At 41.4% G+C, this 21,976-nt stretch overlaps 1 protein-coding gene across 2 annotated transcripts in view; it reads left to right on the forward strand.

Moving 5' to 3' along the window:
• The first annotated feature begins 2,281 nt into the window (after positions 1-2,281).
• RBM28 (RNA binding motif protein 28) overlaps positions 2,282-21,976 on the forward strand; it is a 31,932-nt gene continuing 12,237 nt past the window's right edge. The window contains exons 1-12 of one of the 2 annotated variants that reach the window (XM_057732731.1): positions 2,282-2,488; positions 5,002-5,160; positions 5,455-5,549; positions 5,975-6,050; positions 9,333-9,425; positions 10,188-10,259; positions 10,900-11,080; positions 11,250-11,392; positions 15,381-15,447; positions 17,688-17,797; positions 21,001-21,074; positions 21,806-21,941. In XM_057732731.1, coding sequence (XP_057588714.1) covers positions 2,371-2,488; positions 5,002-5,160; positions 5,455-5,549; positions 5,975-6,050; positions 9,333-9,425; positions 10,188-10,259; positions 10,900-11,080; positions 11,250-11,392; positions 15,381-15,447; positions 17,688-17,797; positions 21,001-21,074; positions 21,806-21,941 — 1,324 coding nt within the window. In that variant the 5' untranslated portion in view covers positions 2,282-2,370. The remainder of the gene's footprint in view (positions 2,489-5,001; positions 5,161-5,454; positions 5,550-5,974; positions 6,051-9,332; positions 9,426-10,187; positions 10,260-10,899; positions 11,081-11,249; positions 11,393-15,380; positions 15,448-17,687; positions 17,798-21,000; positions 21,075-21,805; positions 21,942-21,976) is intronic. The other variant, XM_057732732.1, reaches the window with a different exon arrangement.

Consider the following 21,976-nt stretch of genomic DNA (forward strand, 5'->3'; position numbering starts at 1 on the left):
TACCACAACTCCTGCTATTTAATAAAGAACCCCGCATGGGTCCTGGTTAGATGGATGAGCAAATATTCCTGATTGAAGAACCACATGGTCTCCCTGATATGAATGGATAGGAGGGGATGGGGCTGAGGCTGAGGCCGGGAGACTGAGATGGGAAGCCAGGTCTGAAAGTTGGAAAGAGTACAAAGGGTCAGCTGTGTGTTATCCTCCCCTAGGGGCACAGAACTCCTCTGCACTGCGGGTGGCTGCTGCCCTCTGATGGGCACAGGGACACAGTTCTCTTTTGTTCTTTAGGGAAGGTTTGGGTCCAAAGTATTTCCAACTTAGCATTGTAGGGGGTGTCCCAAAGGGATGTTAGAGCAGCCCTCTCAGGATTCTTTCCCCGGGGCACACTGCAGCCAGGACTGGGAAGGCTTCCCCATAGCTAGGGCCCTGAAGCTTGCCATTTAGACTTTGGGAATGAAATTTTGATTTCTAAGTTAGTGGGGGGGGGGGGGGGTGTTGGGAGAGGAGGAGAAAAAAGAGAGGAATGTGGAATTCCAAACCAACTCTATTCAAATGACCCATCCCATTTCTTTTGTCTATTTGTCTCTCTTTATCCTGGATGGAATTAACCCACGGCCTTAAAAATCTGTTTTGTATTTCAGTACTTCCTCTGCTGAGTTATGTATTTAAAAATAACTGTGGCAGGCTTCCCTGGTGGTGCAGTGGTTAACAATCTGCCTGCCAATGCAAAGGACACGGGTTCGAGTCCTGGTCCTGGTCCAGAAGACCCCACATGCCTCAGAGCAACTAAGCCAGTGTGCCACAACTACTGAGCCTGCACTCTAGAGCCCACAAGCCACAACTATTGAGCCCATGTGCCACAGTTACTGAAGCCCACGCGCCTAGAGCCCAGGCTCTGCAACAAGAGAAGCCACAGCAATGAGAAGCTCGCACACCACACCAGAGAGCAGCCTGCACACCACACCGAAGAGTAGCCCCCACTCTCTGCAACTAGAGAAAGCCCGCACACAGCAACGAAGACCCAATGCAGCCAATAAATAAATAAATAAATAAATAAATTAAAAGAAATTCACACACACACAAAAAATCTGTGGCATTTTCTTTTAAGCATATAATACTTGGAGCTGGGTTTCCATAAATCTGATGTTAAGCATTCTCCTTTTCCCGCCATCACTATCAACCAGTCATCAATCCATCCCAAATGTGTTGAAAGTAGATGGGGGTTTGAGGAGAAAGGGAAACACTTTTCACTGTACCTTTTGTACTTTTTGAATTTTCTACCTACCCTGTGTTCAGGTTACACTATTTAAAAGTAATTATTTAAAAAATGCACTGAGTACTTTTGTTCTGTACAAACGTTCTTCAGGGTGCTGCAGTCTTGCACACAGGTCAGTTCCTGGGCCCAATGGAATGGTAAACACTGTCTGTGTTCCAGGATCCAGGAGCACCCAGATCTCCTGGCCATGAGATTCCTCAGCCTTGGGTCTATCTGATAAGCTGACCTAAGGAAAGATCCCCTGTCTCTGGTAGGACCTGAGTTAGGTCTGTGTGTGCAAGCTGGGTGTCATGTTTGTTCTGGATGTGTTCTCACGTGATCTTGCATGGTGCAGGCTATGATTTACTTGTAAGTTTTTTTTTTAATTAATGTCTATCTACCCCCACAAAACTGTATGCTCCATGAGGGTAGAGGCCCTGTCTTTTTTTAGCTTATCAATTTTATCTTTAGTGCCTGGCATACAGTAGGAGCTCAATAAATGTTTTTTAAAAGAATGATTGTGTGTGATCTGTGCCTATTCGTACCTTGGTAGCTATAATTTGCGAAGTGTTAAAGGCACGGTTGTAGTTATCTGTTATAGTGTAACAGATGTCTCATATTCTCTGAGAATACGAGAATTGTCTGAATGATGTATGTGACGTACTTGTGTCGGTGTGCATGCTGGCTGTGTTTCATGCACGTAATCTGGGAGTCTGTGGTGGCACTTCAGAAACATTCATTAAACATTCATTATATGTTAGATCCTGGGTTAGGCCCAGAGCGAAAACAGTTTCTCTGGCCTGCCCCGCTAAGTCTGGTATCCATCTCCAGGAGGTTAGACTGTAAGCAGGGCAGAAACCAGCGAAGCCAAATTTCCCTACAGAGGCGGGGACGGTACTTGGATTAGGGGTGGAGCCCCGCTCAAGAAGCTCCGTCCCCGTGCGTCACGATTTTTTCCTTCCGGAATGTTTTTTTCCCCTTCTACCAAGTTTTCCTCCGGACTCTTTTGAGTGACGAGCACTTCCGGAGTCTCCCGGCAACTTGGCGTGGTCGGTTTACTAAAGCCAGTTGGCTCGCGTGCGCGACCTCGCGCGCTGCTGTCTCTCGGCCTCATGGCCGGGCTGACCCTGTTTGTGGGCCGTCTCCCGCCCTCGGCCCGCAGCGAGCAGCTGGAGGAGCTGTTCAGTCAGGTGGGGCCGGTGAAGCAGTGCTTCGTGGTGACCGAGAAAGGTAGGGGGCGGGGCGGTCGAGGACAGACTTGGGGTTCCTGGGAGCCGGATGGGGGCGAGGAGACCCTCCCAAACTTAAGCGATCCGTATCATTCTTTACTTGCCCCTACATGAAAGGACTTGGAAGTTGAATTTCTTTTCCAAACGGGCTCTGCTCTAGCTGAATTCATAGAGGCCGTTTCTGAAAGTCAAATAAGTCCTTTAAGTTTATGTAGAGCTTTCCATTTATTATGCCCGCTCACAGGTAAGATCGTATTTGGTAGCAAATAACAAACACCAGTAGGCTTATTGAGAATCAGCTGATTGCCGGGTGCGGTGTTTGAGTTCCGTGTTATCTCATTTAATTTCCCCATCAGTCTTCTTGGGTGGAGAGTTAACCTCGTTTTACAGATGAGAAATCTGGGGCTTAGGGAAATTTAGTAACTTCAGCTTAAGTTCGTACAGCTAGTAAGTAGTGGATTCAGAATTTGATCACCAGACCCAGAGTTCTTAACCAGTATGTTATTCATTCACCCAGTTACTTATTCCATAAATATTAATTGATGCCTGTTATGTGCCAGGTGACTATTGTAGGTCCTGGGAATACAGCAGTGCACAGAACCAAACCAAAAATCTTGCTCTTGTGTTCAAGATGGGGAAGACAGCCAATAAGCAAATAAGCAAAATATGTAGTGATAATGGTGATAAATGTTGAGGAGAAAAATAAGTCAGGGAGGAAGGCTAGGGAGTCTCAGTAGATATGTGTGTGGTTGGGGGGGTGGGGGTGGGGAGGAGCTGTAGAGGAGTGAGGAGTAGCCAGGGAAAGCCTTACTGATGTGCGAAAGTGAACATGGGTTTCTCAGTAGGAGGAGCAGCCCAGGCAGAGGAAGCTCAAGGATACCGAAGAGGAGTGTGTGTAGTATATTGGAGGAATAGTGAGGAGATCAGGGTGACTGGAGTGCAGTGAATGAGGGACGAGAATTAGCAGATGAGGTCTGGTCCTACCAGATCCTGTAGGACCTTATAGGTCATTGCAAGGACTTTGGCTTTTACTCTGAGATGGGAAATCACTGGTTTTGGGCAGGGAGCAGTAAATATGATCTGGCTTGCATTTTAGAAGGTTCTCTCAGGCTGCCTTGTTGAGAATAGGCTGTTAAGAATACGACAGAAGCAGAGAGACCAGTTATTAGGCTCTTGTGGTAATCCAGGTGAGAGAGAGGTCATGGTGTTGGACCAGGTGTTGTAGCAGTGAAGGTGTTAAAGGTGATTGGAATACGGATAGTTTTGAGAGTAGAGCGGAAAGAATTTGCTGATGGATCAGATGTGGGATATGAGAAAAAAAAAAGTGTCAAGGAGTCAAGTCTGACTCCCAAGGGTTTTGGCTTGAGCCACTGGAGATATTTACCGACTTGTGGAATACCACCATATGCTTCACTTTCTGTCTGATGCTCATGGCATCACTGTGAAGGAGGGTTAGCATGTATCAGACTGAGAAAGAATTGTAAGGGTTTTAATTGTAGAAGCATTTCTTCTTCTTACCTAGACTGTGTCAAGAGGCACTTGATGTTGCCCAGAACATAAATTTAGCTTCCTTCCAAGTCATCAGTCTGTCTCTGTAGGTGGCTGCCTCCTTGTTTTTCAGGAGAGCAACTGGTGGGAAGTAACATCTTGTATACCCCTCTTTTCTCCCATGGTATCCAAGTATGTGAGTAGGCAGGGTAACAGTGCACTAATCACTCCATTCTTATCTTCTGTTTTGTTAGTAACAGAAATTAGAATTAGGATTGTCGACCTGGCTCTGATTGCTATACAAACCACAGCAGCTGCCTGGTTCTTTGTCATTTTAAGTACAGATATGGGCAAATGAGAGAATGAGTGCTGTACAGCAGTGTTTCTTAAACTTCAGATCATTGTCCATTAGTGGGTCTTGAGTGGGTCGTGACTAGAGATTTATTTTTGTTTTTAGTGAAATAGGAGTATATCTATATATGGTAAAGGAGAAGTTTTCATAACACTTTTTTTTCAGTTTTATTAAAAACTGTCCTGGGTCCACTATAAGTTACGTTTGTTACGGTGGGTTATCAAAACAATTTGAGAAACGCTGCTCTACGGTGGTTGGTTGTGTTCCAGGGAAGAGCAGGCCTTTGAATGGGAATTCTCCTTTGGGTCCTTGGAATATAGACTATGTGTAACCTTACCTATAGCTTGTGTACGTAGTCTACATCTTTAACAGAAGCTGCTCTTCCCTTTTTTAAAAAAACTGTGCTTTCCTGTCCAGACAGCCAGATGTATTGAGAGCTCTACTTAGTGGGATGGGAAGGAGGGGGTGTGGGTGAGGTCTTACCAGTAGAGGTGACTTGGATATGCCACTTAACCTCTTTAAGATGGGAATAATTTCTTTTCCTCTTGAGAATTTTGGCAAACTCATTGGCTAGCCTGGCTGTATATCTGCCTGTTTAGGGCTGTGAGAATTTACTGGTTTAGGGATCTTGGCTTACTGTTAATCCCCTCTCCTCCCTCTCCATACTTTTCCAGGGAGTAAGGCATGTCGAGGCTTCGGCTATGTCACTTTTTCTATGCTGGAAGATGTTCAGAGGGCCCTCAAAGAGATTACCACCTTCGAAGGCTGCAAGATCAACGTGACTGTTGCCAAGAAAAAACTGAGAAATAAGTCCAAGGAAAAGGAGAAAACTGGTGAGTTTCTAGTAGGGAGTTATCCCCCCAGGATTGAGGAGACAGTGGATTGGCACTGGGGGTAGCATCTAGGCTTGAAAGTTTCCTGAATTTCCTTTTGATGTCCAAAATCATCCAGCATATTTTGTTACTCATTTAAGTCCATTGTTTACTTCTGTGTCTGGGAAATCTAGTGTTCCTGGGCATTGCCGTACTTAACCCTGTGATAAATGCCATCTGCGCCAGCAGCTTCATTCGTGTGATGTCCTGGGCTGAGAGGATCACAGACTTACTTAATTGTCTGTTATTTTTTAGAAAATTCAGAATCCCCAAAGAAGGAGCTGAAGCCTAAAAAAGCCAAAGTGGCAGATAAGAAAGCCAGGTTAATTATTCGGAACTTGAGCTTTAAGGTAAGAGAGAGAAAACTAACGAGTGTCCTGAAGGCTGTTGGAGCCTAGGCATGCTTATTGGTTGAACTGCTCACCAGGCTGGTGTGATTGGGCTTAATTCCTTCTGGGAATGAACTTTAGCCTTGTTGAATTCATCAAATGGGCCTGTATAAACAAGAACTTATTAAGGACAGAAAGTGTTTTCCTTTTGGGGAAACTACTGCTGAGAAAGGGAGGAGAGGAAAAGCTCCCTGATGTCTGTCCTTTTTGCCTTTTAGGTACAAAGCAAGGTATCCTCTATTTTGAAATGTTTGGTGTCCTAGTCTCAAAATTTTTAAAGGAGTAAAAATATTCAAGCTCTTCCTAGTGAACTAATTTAATAGTTGATGTTTCATGTTTATTTGCTGTGATAATATCTGTTTTTCTTTCTTCACTTTTGGCTTCAGTGTTCAGAAGATGACTTGAAGACAATATTTGCTCAGTTTGGGGCTGTCCTGGAAGTAAACATCCCTAGGAAACCAGGTATTAGCAAACCTTTATTTTGTGTGGATTTAGATTAAGATTATTTTACATAATGGTCTTTTTCCATATCACTTTTTTTTTCTTTAGCTCTTTATTGGAATATAATTGCTTTACATTCTTGTACCAGCTTTTGAGGTACACCAAAGTGAATCAGCTGTATTTATACATATATCCCCATATTCCCTCTCTCCCGTGACTTCCTCCCATCCTCCCTGTCCTGGCCCTCTAAGGCATCACCCATCATAGAGTTGACCTCCCTTTGTTATACAGCAACTTCCCACTAGCTATCTGTTTTACTGTTGGTAGTGTATATATGTCTATGCTACTCTCTCCCTTCCTCCCAGCTTCCCCTTCACCCCCTGCCCCCCCAACCCCGTGTCCTCCAGTCCATTCTCTGCATCTGCATTCTTATTCTTGCCCTGTCACTGGGTTCATCAGTACCATTTTTTTTAGATTCCATATATATGAGTTAGCATACGGTATTTGTTTTTCTTTTTCTGGCTTACTTTGCTCTGTATGACAGTCTCTAGGTCTGTCCACCTCATTACATGTAGCCCCATTTCATTCCTTTTTATGGCTGAGTAATATTCCATTGTGTTTATGTGCCACATCTTCTTTGTCCATTCATCTGTTGATGGGCATTTAGGTTGCTTCCATGTCCTGGCGATTGTAAATAGTGCTGCAATGAACATTATGGTACATGTTTCTTTTTGGATTATGGTTTTCTCTGGGTATATGCCCAGTAGTAGGATTACTGGATCATATGGTAGTTCCATTTTTAGTTTTTTAAGGAACTGCCAAACTGTTTTCCATAGTGGCTGTAGCAACTTACATTCCTACCAACAGTACAGGAGAGTTCGCTTTTCTCCACACCCTCTCCAACATTTATTGTTTCTAGATTTTTTGATGATGGCCAGTTTGACTGGTGTGAGGTGGAGATTATCATATGGTTTCTATCCTTTAATTTGTTGATATGATGTATCACATTGATTGATTTGTGTATTTTGAAGAATCCTTGCATTCCAGGGATAAACCCCAGTTGATCATGGTGTATGATCTTTTTAATGTGCTGTTGGATTCTGTTAGCTAGTATTTTGTTGAGGATTTTTGCATCTGTATTCATCAGTGGTATTGGCCTGTAATTGTCTTTTTTTGTGACATCTTTGCCTGGTATTGGTATTAGGGTGATGGTGGCCTCGTAGAATGAGTTTGGGAGTGTTCCTCCTTTGGCTATATTTTGGAAAAGTTTGAGAAGGCTAGGTGTTAGGTCTTTTCGAAATGTTTGATGGAACTTGCCTGTGAATCCATCTGGCCGTGGGCTTCTGTTTGTTGGGAGATTCTTAATCACAGTCTCAATTACTGTACTTGTGATTGGTCTGTTCATATTTTCTATTTCTTCCTGGTTCAGTCTTGGAAGATTGTACTTTTCTAAGAATTTATCCATTTCTTCCAGGTTATCCAATTTATTGGCATATAGTTGCTTATAGTAGTCTCTCATGATCTTTTGTATTTCTGCAGTGTCTGTTGTTATTTCTCCTTTTCCATTTCTAATTCTGTTGATTTGCCTCTTCTCCCTTTGTTTCCTGATAAGTTTGGCTAATGGTTTATCAATTTTGTTTATCTTCTCAGAGAACCAGCTTTTATTGATCTTTGCTGTTGTTTCCTTCCTTTCTTTTTCATTTATTTCTGATCTGATCTTTATGATTTCTTTCCTTCTGCTCACTTTGGGTTTTTTTTATTCTTCTTTCTCTAATTGTTTTAGATATAAGGTTAGGTTGTTTATTCGATGTTTTTCTTGTTTCTTGAGGTAAGACTGTACTGCTATAAACCTCCCTCTTAGAACTGCTCTTGCTGCATCCCATAGATTTTGGGTTGTTGTGTTTTCATTGTCATTTGTTTCTAGATATTTTTTGGTTTCCTCTTTGATTTCTTCAGTGATTTCTTGGTTGTTAAATAACATATTGTTTAGTCTCCATGTGGTTGTATTTTTTACACTGTTTTTAAGGTATTTGATATCTAGTCTCATGGTATTGTGGTCAGAGGAGATGCTTGATATAATTTCAGTTTTCTTGAATTTACTGAGGCTAGATTTGTGACCCAAGATGTGATCTATCCTGGAAAATGTTCTGTGTGCACTTGAGAAGAAAGTGTATTCTGTCGTTTTTGGATGGAATGTCCTATAAATATCAATTAAATCAGGATGGTCTAATGTGTCATTTAAAGGTTGTGTGTCCTTATTTATTTTCTGTTTGGATGATCTGTCCGTTGATGTAAATGGGGTGTTCAAGTCTCCCACTATTATTGTGTTCCTGTCGATTTCCCCTTTTATGGCTGTTAGCATTTGCCTTATGTATTGGGGTGCTCCTATGTTGAGGGCATAGATATTTACAATTGTTGTATGTTCTTCTTGGATGGATCCCTTGATCATTATGTACTGTCCTTCCTTGTCTCTTGTAACAGTCTTTACTTTAAAGTCTAATTTGTCTGATATGAGTATTGCTACTCCAGCTTTCTTTTGACTTCCATTTGCATGGAATCTGTATCACTTTTTTTTTAATATAAATTTATTTATTTATTTTATTGGCTGTGTTGGGTCTTTTTTGCTGTGCATGGGCTTTCTTTTTAGTTGCGGTGAGTGGGGGCTACTCTTCGCCGTGGTGCATGGGCTCCTCATTGCTGCGGCTTCTCTTGTTGCAGAGCACAGGCTCCAGGCGCATGGGCTTCAGCAGTTGCAGCACATGGGCTCAATAGCTGTGGCTCGCGGGCTCTAAAGCGCAGGCTCAGTAGTTGTGTCGCACAGGCTTAGTTGCTCCATGGCATGTGGGATCTTCCTGGAGCAGGGATTGAACCCATGTTCCCTGCATTGGCAGGCGGATTCTCAACCACTGTGCCACCTAGGAAGCCCCTGTATCACTTTTGAACTAAGCACCATTTGCAATAGAAATACAAGGTTCGGGTCATACTCTGTGTGCCCCAGATGATATGATATATATAAAGTATCAGGCACAGTGCTTGACAAATAACCGTGTTTAGCCCCTTGTGGTATTTTTAGTTAGATCAGAGCTACTTTTGGAGTAAGAGTTACAGTTTGAGAAAATGCATTGCTCTCCCCAGGCCTGTGTCAGGGTAACCTCAGCAGGATATAGGCTTTTGCTTTGGGCAGGGGGCTGGCTGGCTGACAGGACTTGGGCCTTCTTGCCAGTCCAGATTGCTGTAACATCCTTCTTAGGGTTTGTTGGCTCCCTGCCTGCTGCCTCTAACTTCTCTGTTGTTTGCACACAGATGGAAAGATGCGTGGTTTTGCTTTTGTTCAGTTCAAAAACCTCCTAGAAGCAGGAAAGGCTCTCAAAAGCATGAACATGAAAGACATAAAAGGTAAGTTTTCTGTGCCCATACCATTGACTCAGATATTTCTGGTCTTTAGGCAAATTAGCACAGTAACCCACTTTCTACATTTTCAAAAGCTGTTTGCCTTGTTGAGTGTGTCACTGCTAATATGAAGCTGTTTTGGTGAAATATTCCTAGGGTTAAACTTGAAAAGACCCACGCCATCCTTGTCTTTTCTTTTTTTGGTGATGAGTGTCCCTTTAAATCCCTAATGAAGAACTGTCCCTGAAATAATCACTGATAGAGGCAGGTTGCTGTCTAGGGGATGTGGGATTAACAGGCTCCTCCTCCTTGGTTGTGATCACTATTCAGCATCCATGTGAGGTTACTCTGGGTATTGATTTACCAGGTACTGTGCCTAAAGAAGGGATTGGCTTGGAGACTTCCTAACTTCTGAGTAACATGCAGATTATTCCAGAATGTTTGTTTTCCCTCTTGCCTAGTATAGCTGAAATCTTGGTCTAACTGGAAGCACTGTTCTAATTCATTTTTTTTTTTTTTTACTCTGTCTTATCCTAGCTGTAGCGGCTGTGTAGAGAGGCAAAACTTCTGTTCATTGATAAAAAGTTTAAGGGTTAAAAGAATAGACACCTACCAGAAGTTTTATTTTAGGACCAACACTCTCTGAATCTGCAGTTTCTTTGTCTCCTTTGGTTCCATTACTGTCTTTGATGGATAGGAAGTCATTTATAGGAAATAGGAATGTTGAAGGGAAGAAGACCTTTCTGATGCTACTTTCCTGTCTGACAGGGCGGACCGTGGCTGTGGATTGGGCTGTGGCAAAGGATAAATATAAAAATACACAGTCTGCCTCTGTCCCAGGTAAGATGCAGTGGTGTTGGGTAGGAGGGGTCCTGTGTCCTATTTGTCAGTCTGTATTGTACCATCTGGTGATCTGGTCCCAGAACAGGATCTTTTGACTCTAAGCCCACTCCTTGATGTGGATGTGAGGAATGGGGCCCAAGTTCATTGTCCCTACTACTTGCTGTCCTTTCCCAGCTTTCATAATAGGGATTGGTGGAACACTAAAAATAGGGAAACTTAAAACTTGAGTTTTATTTAGAAAACAATTGGCTTTTAAGCCACCAGGAGCTCAGAGAACGGAACTCAACAGAAATTAAAGTTCATGGCTGGGCTCCAGGGCACGCATTGTGCTGGCCGTGGTGCATGATGGTAGGCTCTTTGTGGAGGCTCAGTTGCTGAGCCAGTTTAACCTTAAGGCTTCTCATGAGTGGGACAGCCTCTGAGGGAATCTCAGTGATGATGGCTTTTTGTTGTATGGTTTGTTTTTTTTTTTTTGCGTTTTTTCCCTCATACTTTCTCCTATTATGTACAGTAAGAGAAATATATGAGCGTCTGTAAAACCAAAGGAACCAGGAATTTGGGGTATTAGTTACTCTTGTGTAAATAACCTTGTTTTGGATACTAAAAGAATTCCTAACTTTCTTTACCAACTATGTAGGTGAGGAGAAGAGGCCTGAACCTAAATATCAGGAATTAGGTCAAGAGAATGGTAGGGAAGAAGAGGATATGGAGGAGGAGGAGGAGGTGAATGATGGTGATTATGATGATGAAGAGGATGAAGAAGATGAGGAGGAGAATAAAGAATTAAAGCTGACCAAGCCTGTGCAAATTCAGAAGAGGTAGGTGCCTCAGTGTGTTCCGAGACAACAGAGTAATATTTAGGATTGTCCCTGAGAGGAAAATGATTCCTTTCCCTGCCCCCATCATCGCAGAATGGACATGTTCAGTGAAGTTGGATAGCCCCCCCGACCCAGCCCAGAACCTTAGTTCCGACCTGTGCCATTGCAGAGCAGTCAAGAGGGCAGCAGCTGCAGAAAGCAGTGAGGAGGAGCCTTCTGATGACGACAGCGACCTGGAGGAAAGAGATAGTACTGATGGTGGAGAGGACCTGGCTCAGAGTGATACCAGCCTTGAAGAGCAAGAGGAGGAAGGTTTGCTTGGGCTCTTTGTAGACACCTTTAAAGTTAAAATGTTACTGGGAAATGTGCATCAGTTCAGCTCAGGCATAGGACCCTAAAGTGTCCTGTCAAATTTATGTTTAAATGGTGAAATTGAAACTGTTATATTCCTTTCTTCTAAAGGTGTTTTTTTTTTGTTTTGTTTTATTTTTTTTAATTTTTTTTAAAGGTGGAGGCTGGTTCCTTTTTTTTTTTTTTTTAAAGATTTATTTATTATTTTATTTAGTTATTTATTTTTGACTGTGTTGGGTCTTTGTTGCTGCATGTGGGCTTTCTCTAGTTGTGGTGAGCATGGACTTCTCTTGTTGCTGAGCACAGGCTCTAGGCGCTTGGGCTTCAGTAGTTGCAGTGCATGGGCTCAGTAGTTATGGCTCTGGGCTTAGTTTCTCCATGGCATGAGGGATCTTCCCGGACCAGGGCTTGAACCTGTGTGCCCTGCATTGGCAGGCAGATTCCTAACCACTGCATCACCAGGGAAACCCCAGCTATTTTTGTTTTTTAAGTGAGTTTGGAGTAGTGTTTGAGGTTTAAGATTCTTAAGGAATTTAAAACCTAGCCTAATACTGAGGCACTGCCTCCCTATCTGTGAATTATCCAAACTGAATGAGTAACTGGATAAACAGGATATTGCATCCTACCACCAAAGTGGGTTCTATTTAATTAATTTAATTTATTTATTTCTGTACTAAAATTACATTTTATTAAATGTAACTAACTCAGGAAGAGAAACACCTGTAGTTTTTCCATCCATGCTGTTGTCTGTAAACAACAAATTGTATGGACTAGATTTGAAAGCCCAAAGATGGTGTTTTTTTTCCCCTCAATGACTAGAGGTATTATGTTAGCAAACCCCAGAACATCTGCGTAGTGTATTGTACTCAGAATCAGGGGGACTTGTATCACTGGCACCTTCCACGACAGAGGCTGGCAACAGCAATAAAATAATCCATTATTATAGCAACAAACTGCTGAACTCAGAATTTCTTATCTGCAAAAGCTCAATTCTTTTAAGCAGTCTTTTCTGCCTTTTATTGCCTGGGCTTAGGAGTCAAATCACGTGGGTTCAAGTCCTGGCTTTTCCATTTCTAGCTGTCTGGTTCTGGTCAAGTCCTTGCTTCTGGTTTGCACATTACTTCATCTGTGATCGGATGTTAGAGATCCCCATCTCCTGACATTTAGGAGAGTACCTTCCCAAAGTAAGCACTCAATGGTATTAGTTGCCTTTGTCGCTACTATTCTTATTTTTATGCCTCCCCTGCTCCAACAATCTTCTAAAAAATGTGTCTCATCAAGTTAGTTGTAAGATGGCTGCTGATAAAATCTGCCTTTAGTGGTCACTGGAATGGAGGTGGAGGCAGTCTGAGTTCTGCTGACTAGAATGTAATCTTGGCATTCCACTACTCCATTCAGTTCAACAAAACAAGCCTTCTCTCCTCATCATTCACTTAAAAGAAACATTTATTGAACACCTACTGGTGTTAAACTTTGGGCTGAACTGAAAAAAAAACCCTAGGAGCTTCTGATCTGGTTCCACAATCTTCATTCACAGAGAATTGGCAAGAAAACAAGCAAAGACCAACAAAAACACTTTTGCACTATCAGAGTTTTTTAAAAATGTAAATGAACCAGTTTAGAACTGATGAATGAACACTTTTCTGTGCACACCCTTCCCACGTTGTATGTAAATGCCCATGTGTTTGCTTTTTGGAAAGGTTGGAATAGATGCCTCATGTGACAGTGATTTTTGAACCTGTCATGAGAGAAAAATGTGCTTTTTTTTTTTTTTTCTGCCTGCATTGTTAGATACTGATGAACAGGAGTGAATTAAGAGAAAACCCCCACATTTGCTAGAGATCACAAGTGTAGCTTATTTGGCAAAGGGTTTCAAATCCTGTCTCTGCTCCTTTCTTGAGGTATGACTTTGGGGCAGGTTACTTAACCTCTTTATACCTCAGTTTCTTCATCTGTAAGATGGACCTAATAACCACATAGGGTTGTTGTGAAGATTAAATTATTTGTACAACTGATGACTTGTACTACTAATATTATCATCGTTACTGCTCTATGACAGTGGTGGAGTATAAACAACAATTTTGAATTGAAATGGGGATAAAGGACCTCCTGGGGCATTTTGTAAAACTGTAACCAAACCATATTGCTACTTTTATCAAGAATGTTGGGTTTAGGGCTTCCTAGGTGGCGCAGTGGTTGAGAATCCACCTGCCAATGCAGTGGACACGGGTTCAATCCCTGCTCAAGGAAGATCCCACATGCCATGGAGCAACTAAGCCCGTGCGCCACAACTGTTGAGCCTGCGCTCTAGAGCCCGTGAGCCACAACTATTGAGCTTGTGCTTTAGAGCCCGTGAGCCACAGTTATTGAGCCCACATGCTGCAACTATTGAAGCCCATGCTCCTAGAGCCCATGCTTCGCAACAAGAGAAGCCATGGCAATGAGGAGCCCACGCACCACAATGAAGAGTAGCCCCCACTCACCGCAACTAAAAGAAAGCCCGCACACAGCAACAAAGACCCAACACAGCCAATAAAATAAATAAATAAGTAAATAAATAAATAAAAAAGAATGTTGGGTTTAAACTCAACTCATTTATTGAGGAAGGCAGGTCATTACAGAATGAAGAGTGGTCAATAAGTGGTCCTTTAGTTTGTCTGGATAGAGGTTTCTTTCACTTATCAGGTCTCCCTTCTCCCTTTTCTGTAAGTCTGGCACATTGATTTGACCATATGAGAAATCTGAGGAAATAAGATTTTTCTATGAGGAGAGAAAGTTAGACACCTTAGAAGCAAAGAAGCTTTTATTATGAAGGAACTCAGAGACCTGTATTCTACAACCAGATTCAGCTGTCTCTTACTATTCTTTCACTTGAAACAATTATAAAACTGATAGATTATAATGAGAGAAAATTAAAAATGTAGTGCAGGGACTTCCCTGGTGGCACAGCAGTTAAGAATCCACCTGCCAATGCGGAGGACACGGGTTCAGTCCCTGGTCCGGGAACATTCTCACATGCCGTGGAGCGACTAAGCCCACGCGCCACAACTACTGAAGCCCATGTGCCTAGAGCCCATGCTCTGCAACAAGAGAAGCCACCGCAATGAGAAGCCCACGCACCACAACGAAGAGTAGCCCCTACTCACGGCAGCTAGAGAAGGCCCGCATACAGCAACAAAGATGCAACACAACCAATAAATAAATACATAAGTAAATTTATTTTAAAAATGTAGTGCAAAAATACACACAGTGCAGAAGGGTGTAATACAGAAATTTATGTAAGATCTTAATTTATGTAAGGTCTTTAAAAGTTTCTCACTAATCCTCCCGGTAGTCCCCCCAAATAACCACTGTTAATCCTTTTGTATCCTTCCAGAAATTTTCTATGTATATATAAGCATATATATCTGTTCTTAAAATCAGTGAGTCTCCCTTAAACCCAAATCTGCAGCCACTTATGGCCCCTCCCCAGAGACAACCAGTGTTTCTTGTGTATCTAAAGGTAGTTAATACCTTTATAGGCAAGAACATGAATGTATATTCACTCATGTAGAATATAATGTATGTTTATGTATGTAAATATAGATGTATTTTTTTTTTCCTTAAGTGTTCCACATTTTATATTTCCAGAAAGTTTACACTGTCAAAACAGTGTATGGGAATCTCTTTTTCCCACACCCTCACCACAGTAGATTTCATCTATCTTTTTTGTTTTTTGCCAATCTGTTGGTGAAAATAGTACCTCATTTCTTGCGCTGTGTTTTTCTTTAATTATGAGTGAGTTTGAGCATCTTCGTGTGTTTAGTTGCATATCCTTTGTTCATTTTTAATTGGAGTTCTTCTTAATTTATGTAAGATCTTTATGTATTTAAAAAGTTAGCCCTTTGTCTTAAGGCTTGCACTAGTCTTTTTCAGTTTGTTGTTTTTCTTTTTACTTTGGCTATACAAGTCTCGAAGAAGAAGAAGAGGAGGAAATTACCCTCTGATGTGAATGAAGGGAAAACTGTCTTTATCAGGTATGGCTTTCTGTCTTGAGAACTGCTGTTTGTGTTGCCTTCATAGGTTTCTCTTTTCTTCCCTTCTTCCTCCCTCCCTCCCTTCCTTCCTTCCTTTGTCTTCGTCTTCTTTTTGCACTAATTCTTTCAGCTAGGCCAAAAAGTTAGATGCATCTCAGACCATTAGCCCATCTACCTAGGAACATCCCACACAATGAGAAATGTATAGGAGAATCAGAACTACACACAGAAGCTAAATATCAGGGGTCTTTATATCTTGTCCTCATTTAGATTTCATTCTTTGTAATTGGGGTGGCATCATTTGGAACAAATCAGTTCTTCAACTATTAGGAACGTCTTGCTTCTGGCCTTTGTTTTAAGATGAATGCTGGGGAGGGGTGATGCCACTTGTCCCAAACAAATTTTTCTCTTCATGCCTAACTTATCTTCTAAAGTCATATCCAGAGTAAAGTGAAGCATCCCATCTGTTTCCTGGAAAACTGAAGGCGGGAGATAGGTGTTATATCATGTTGCCATTGCTATTTTATTTTAGTCCTACTGACTGCAATAGGTTGGCGTTTCCAGGAGGTCGGAATGTCTTAGGCGTACCTCAAGCGTGCCTTCTCATCCTTTCTTAAGTACCATTGTGCTAGGGCCATTTGAGTCTTATTTTAGAGATGTCTGTTTTATTCTCTTGTACAGTCTTCTAAGATTGTTTTCAATATACAAGTAATTTATGTTCATTGTGGGAAATGTAGGAAATGAATAAGCAAAAACACAGACAAAAAATTAACCTTAATCACTACTTGGGGAACACCCACACACATGTTCATATCGTACATGTTTACAAAGATGATTTTAGCCTATCCGTGCTGTGCGGGAGCCCATTTTCTTCCTTTATAGCGTGTCTCTCCATATTTTTTTTAACTGTGTTATTTGGAATTTCCATATAAATAATTTTGTATTTGTTGAGGATTTTGTGTAACAGGAAGGAAGGAATGTCACACTTAGAAGCCTGTGACCTCAATACCAAGCATACCATTCCTTATACATCTTTTAATTAAAAAAGAACTTAGGAAAGTAAAGGAATGGAAGAGAGAAAGCTATGTATACGATGAAGCAAATTAGAAGAAATAATGTAGCTAGGATATATCTTATTGTCTTATTGCAGAACATTGTTTCTATCTTGTTACTCCATAAGATAGGACTGTTTAAGGGGGCTGTTAACTGAGCATAGAAGAAGTAAAATTGTAGATATTTATTTGGGACTGTTTTTCTTACCCCTGGAAGGCTGTGCATAGCTGGGAAAAGAGGAATCTTTACACTGTGTTGAAATTTAGTAGAACAAAATCTCCTTCCAACATTTTTTAATCCCATTGAGAGAAATAGTAGGGGGTTTTTCGTTCTTGTTGTTGTTTTTTGTTTTTTGTTTTTTTGTTTTTTTGCATTTAGCTAGTAAACTTTACCATGTTTGGTTTTGAGTTATTATTTTGAAGGATTTTCTGACTTTTGTAAAATTTTAACCAAAACCTGGATTTCATAGGAGTACAGAGGAGCCTTTGAGAGACATTTCACTTCTCATTAGCTGTCTGTGAATCTTTTGGTTGTAGTAAGGGAAACTAATTTTGGCCAATTTAAGTGGAAAAGCTGGTTTGTCAAAGAGCAGACCTCAAGAAGGGGGTGAAGATCTGGACGGTTCTGGGACCCTTGCTGCAGAAGGCTGTGTGTGTGGTCTTTTCTCTGAAGACACCCATCCTTTTTTTTACCCCTTGTTAAGGTACAGCATGTATTCTGTGAAGTGTATTAATGTAAATGTACAATTCAGTGACATTTTTCATATGTATAACCATCTACATACATATACCTTTATACATGGAGATATATATATATCCGTGTAACGATCACCCAGATCAAGATACAAAATGTTTTCAGCTCTCCATAAGTTTCCCTCAGGTGGGACACTGCTGTTTTGAAGTGAATCTGTATCTACAACTTCTGGTCTTTGAATATGTCTGTTCAAGTTTTATATTCCTGGCAAGAGAACCTGATTAACAGAGGAAGGTCAGTCTGTTATGGCTGATGGGCAGAGTCATATGTTGGAGGCCTGGCTAGTGGGGGCCACCCCCTGGTGCTATCCTTGGGGAGGGTGGTTATGAGCAAGGGAACCACTCTAGTTGATGTCTAACTCACTCACTTTGTATTGGAACACAGGATCTCACTTTAGTAATTGACTTTTCTTGTGACCTGATTGTCCTCCATAGAAACCTGTCCTTTGACTCAGAGGAAGAAGACCTTGGAGAGCTCCTCCAGCAGTTTGGAGACCTTAAATATGTTCGCATTGTCTTGCATCCAGACACAGAGCATTCTAAAGGTATTTGCTGTCAACTGGTCAGACCCAGAAGGGTTGAGACCACTGCCATGGGCACTGACTAGGTTAAACGAGAGCATAGTGTGTGCCACGCTGAGGGATCCACCATCATCCAGGTTTCTGTGATCCATAGACACACCAAGGACATTCTGAGGTTGTCTTCTGTGATGTCAAACTCAGCATCTGTCATGGTGCTGCCAGCCATAATTTTGTCTAAGCTTTTTAAGCTCTTGCTTATTTACTTTAGGGTAATGAATTCCATTTGTTGTTCTTTGAATTTCAAATGTGATAGCATCTCATGGGTATCAATCAGTCCACATTGCTTGAAATTACTGGGATATTTTTCAGTTTCTTTTGTTAGAGATGGAAGCTGACAGAAACTTTGTTGCAGTGGCAACAGTCAGAAGGAAAACTATGTAGCGGGAGTGCTGCCTTAGTTTTTTTTTTCCCTCTAAAGCTATTTCTTTTGAGCTTAAAGGTTGACCTCTCCTCATTCTAATATACTGTTGTTAGGTAAGCATCTTTTCAACCCGCTCATAATCTTTGATTTTATCAACTGCAGTTGTTCTACTAAAGCAGTGAGTTCTTAATGGATTCTGGTTCTTGATTCCTTTGAAAACTAGCAAAAACTCTGAACCCTATCCTCAGAAAAATGCCATTTCTGAGTGTTTGGGGCTCTCTGGAGCCTATCCATGGGTTAATTACCTCCATTCTGATTACCTCCATTTTCCAGTTTGATGAAACCTGATCATTTTTGGTTTTTACTCAGCTACAAAAGATGTAAATGAGGTAGTATAATGGAAAGAAAACTGAACTGCTTCCTGGAGATTGGGGATCTAATCCCAGCCAAACCGTAGACCAGCTGGGTGATTTTTGGCACTCGTTTAACCATCATGGGCTTCAGCTTCTTATCTGTAAAATGAGTGGGTTCAACTAATCACTTAAGGTGCCTTCAGCTTTGATATTCAGTATTTCTTGGACCTTCTCATTTCTAGTATATTTTTCTGAAAATGAGCAACTAGAATTGCATAAAAGGTGCATTCAGCTTTAATATTCAATTATACTTCTTGGACCTTCTCCACTTCTAGTATATTTTCTGAAAATGGGCAACTAGAATTGCATAAAAATCCTACAAGTACTGTAGGATATTGCTTGACTTTGATGACCTCTTTTGTCTCTTTCAGGGTGCAGTAGTGTATTGGGTTGACATTTTCAGAATGGCGTCTGCAGTTGACTTGCTCAGTCTCTTTCTTGGTCTGTTAATGTTAGCTGAGGGTTAATGGTCTTAATAAGCATAGTTTTCTTTTTTTCATAATGTATTGTCTTTCCCTAGCTCATATTAAATTTTTCTGGCACTTTTTCTGCCTACTTGCACAGCCTTGGCCTGCTCCTACACCCCATCCCTGTCAGCATGCTATTTCACTGCCTGGAAGGGCTAAGTATTATCTGAAGACTTTTAGGAAAGTGTTAAGATTGAACTCAGTAGTTACCCTGGAAATTCCAATGATAAAATTCTTACCCATTCAGAGAGAAGAGCCCATCCCATTTTCTTCATATTAGACAAACAGGCTAATCTGCCTGTTAGAAACATTCCCCAATCCCCCATATTTCTTTCTGTATTACTCGTGTCTTCTGAGTATCTACTAATGCAGAACATTATGATAAGTGATACAGATGTAGAAACAGCCAAGAAACATAGCCCTTCTTCCTGAGGCACTCAGGTCTTTTGGGGAGGATGCCACCTGACCAGTGCTGTAATAGAGATGGGAGTGAAGGACCGGTGGGGGGTGGGGCACTTGGCTCTGCCTGGAGGAGGCAGGGAAGACCTCACTAGATGGTGACTCTTGGGTTGGCCTGCCACAGGTGTCCTTTCAGTTAGTGTGCTGCCATTCATTCTTAGAGGGACAAAAGATCAGTGCTCCGGTAGCTCTAGGAAATGTGGTATTGTTTTCCTATATGCGGGAATAATTAAAGTTTAAAGCAATACTAACAAAATATTTTGAAACTTAATTTTTTTTTTTCGAGTTTACCTTAAGGTGAACCTTTTTTCTTTTTTTTTTTTTTTAAGAATCTTTATTGAGATACAATTGACATACAATAAACTGCATTTTTTTTTTCTTTATTATTTTTGGGGGGTACACCAAGTTCAGTCATCTGTTTTTATATGCATATCCCCATATTCCCTCCCTCCCTTGACTCCCCCCCCCACCCTCCCCGTCCCGGTCCTCTAAGGCATCTTCCATCCTCGAGTTGAACTCCCTTTGTTATACAACAACTTCCCACTGGCTATCTATTTTACAGTTGGTAGTATATATGTGTCTGTGCTACTCTCTCGCTTCGTCTCAGCTTCCCCTTCACCCCCCGCCCCCTCCCAAACCTTGAGTTCTCCAGTCCATTCTCTGCACCTGCGTCCTTGTTCTTGTCACTGAGTTCATCAGTACCGTTTTTAGATTCCGTATATGTGAGTTAGCATACAATATTTGTCTTTCTCTTTCTGACTTACTTCACTCTGTATGACAGACTGTGAACCTTTTTTCTTATAAAAGCTACTTTTTATTAAGAGTAGAAAATTAGGTTGGATTGATTGGCCCTGCCTCTAACCAGTGAAAGGTGTGCCTGTGGAAATTCTACAGCATGAGTCAAGAGTTGAGTTTCATGGAAAAAAAAAAAAAAAAGAGTTGAGCTCACAGCTTTCTGGTTCACCACTATATTCATGGGATAGAGGCCAGGGACTTTTACTCCAGGAGTTAAATCTGTCCTTATCTGATGCCTCCCAAGTGACTGTGATGATAGTGAGATCTGTAATTTAATTTCAGGCTTAAGTGATTGCTGCCTCATTTTTTTAGTCCTCTAATAGGCATGCAGAGAATGATGCTGAATTAAACGTTAGGCTGGAATTTCTCTAGATTTCTTGTGGATATTTCTTACTAAGGAGTGAGATGGTGAGACTGAAGTTTCTAAGAAGCATTTGAAAAGATGAAGGAAGTAATAGTAAAATTTCATTGTGAGCAGGTGTGCTGTCTTACCTGTCTTTGAACCTTCAGTGCCTGACACAGTGCTTTTTAGCTAAGTCTCATAGTACTTAACAAAAGGATGCTACTACGGCTTCCACTTTGTGTCAGGCTGCCACCATTTGTAGTGCTGTCTTTGGCTTCCTGGTGGGCCATGGGAGTATGGGATCTACTTAGTTTTGTCTCTCTGTGCAGGTTGTGCATTTGCCCAGTTCATGACTCAAGAAGCGGCTCAGAAATGCCTTGAAGCTGCTTCTCCAGAGACCGAGGTAAGGAAGACATTTCTTTTACTCTGTAACTTAGGTGATAGTGGCTCCCAGGGGCAACATCTGATGTTTACACAAAGCTTTATTGTTATTATTGTCAATGATAATAATAAAGCTAACATTTATAGAGCACGTCATGTGTGTTAGGCACTGAGCATTACCTTATTTAATCCTCCCATCAGCCCTGTAGGTGTATGTATGTAAGGTAAGTACAGTCATTATCCCTACTATATAGGTGAGGAAATTGGTGTAATAATTTACTTTTGGATCACTCTCTGTATGTCAGTCTCTATCCTGGGCTGATGACATGAAAGACTGGGACAAGAAGGGATTAAGGCCATCCATGAAGTGGAATAAATATTTGAGAGAGAAAGTGTGTGGATGATGGAGAATTTTCCTGTGAATTCTATAACCAAGTATAAATTGTTTTGAGATAAGTTATTCTGTATTGCCATTGTCTCTTAAATTCTCCTAAGTTGAGTTAACATTACCATTTCATTAGCTTTCTTTAGAATACTAAAAATTTGCCTGTTTATAGATCCTTTTCCTTAATTTGGGCCTACTTTGGGACTGATCAACTCCCTTAAAACAAATGAACATATGACCTTTGCACAGCTTTGCTAAATATTGTTGGGCTCAGTGATCCACTTGCAGCCAGCTGGGCATCCTGGGGGTTAGGTTCCACAGTTTCTACTCATCATGAATTTTAAGAGAGAGGTTGCAATCTGTTACAGGGTGCTGGACTTAAACTGGATGGCCGGCAGCTTAAGGTTGACTTGGCAGTGACCCGTGATGAGGCTGCAAAGCTCCGGACAAAGAAGGTGAAGAAGCCGACTGGGACCCGGAACCTCTATCTGGCCCGAGAAGGCTGTGAGTAGTGGCAGGGAGACGGGAACCAGGCTTCT

The sequence above is a fragment of the Hippopotamus amphibius genome, chromosome 4 (assembly GCF_030028045.1).
Source record: "Hippopotamus amphibius kiboko isolate mHipAmp2 chromosome 4, mHipAmp2.hap2, whole genome shotgun sequence".
NCBI lineage: Eukaryota > Metazoa > Chordata > Mammalia > Artiodactyla > Hippopotamidae > Hippopotamus > Hippopotamus amphibius.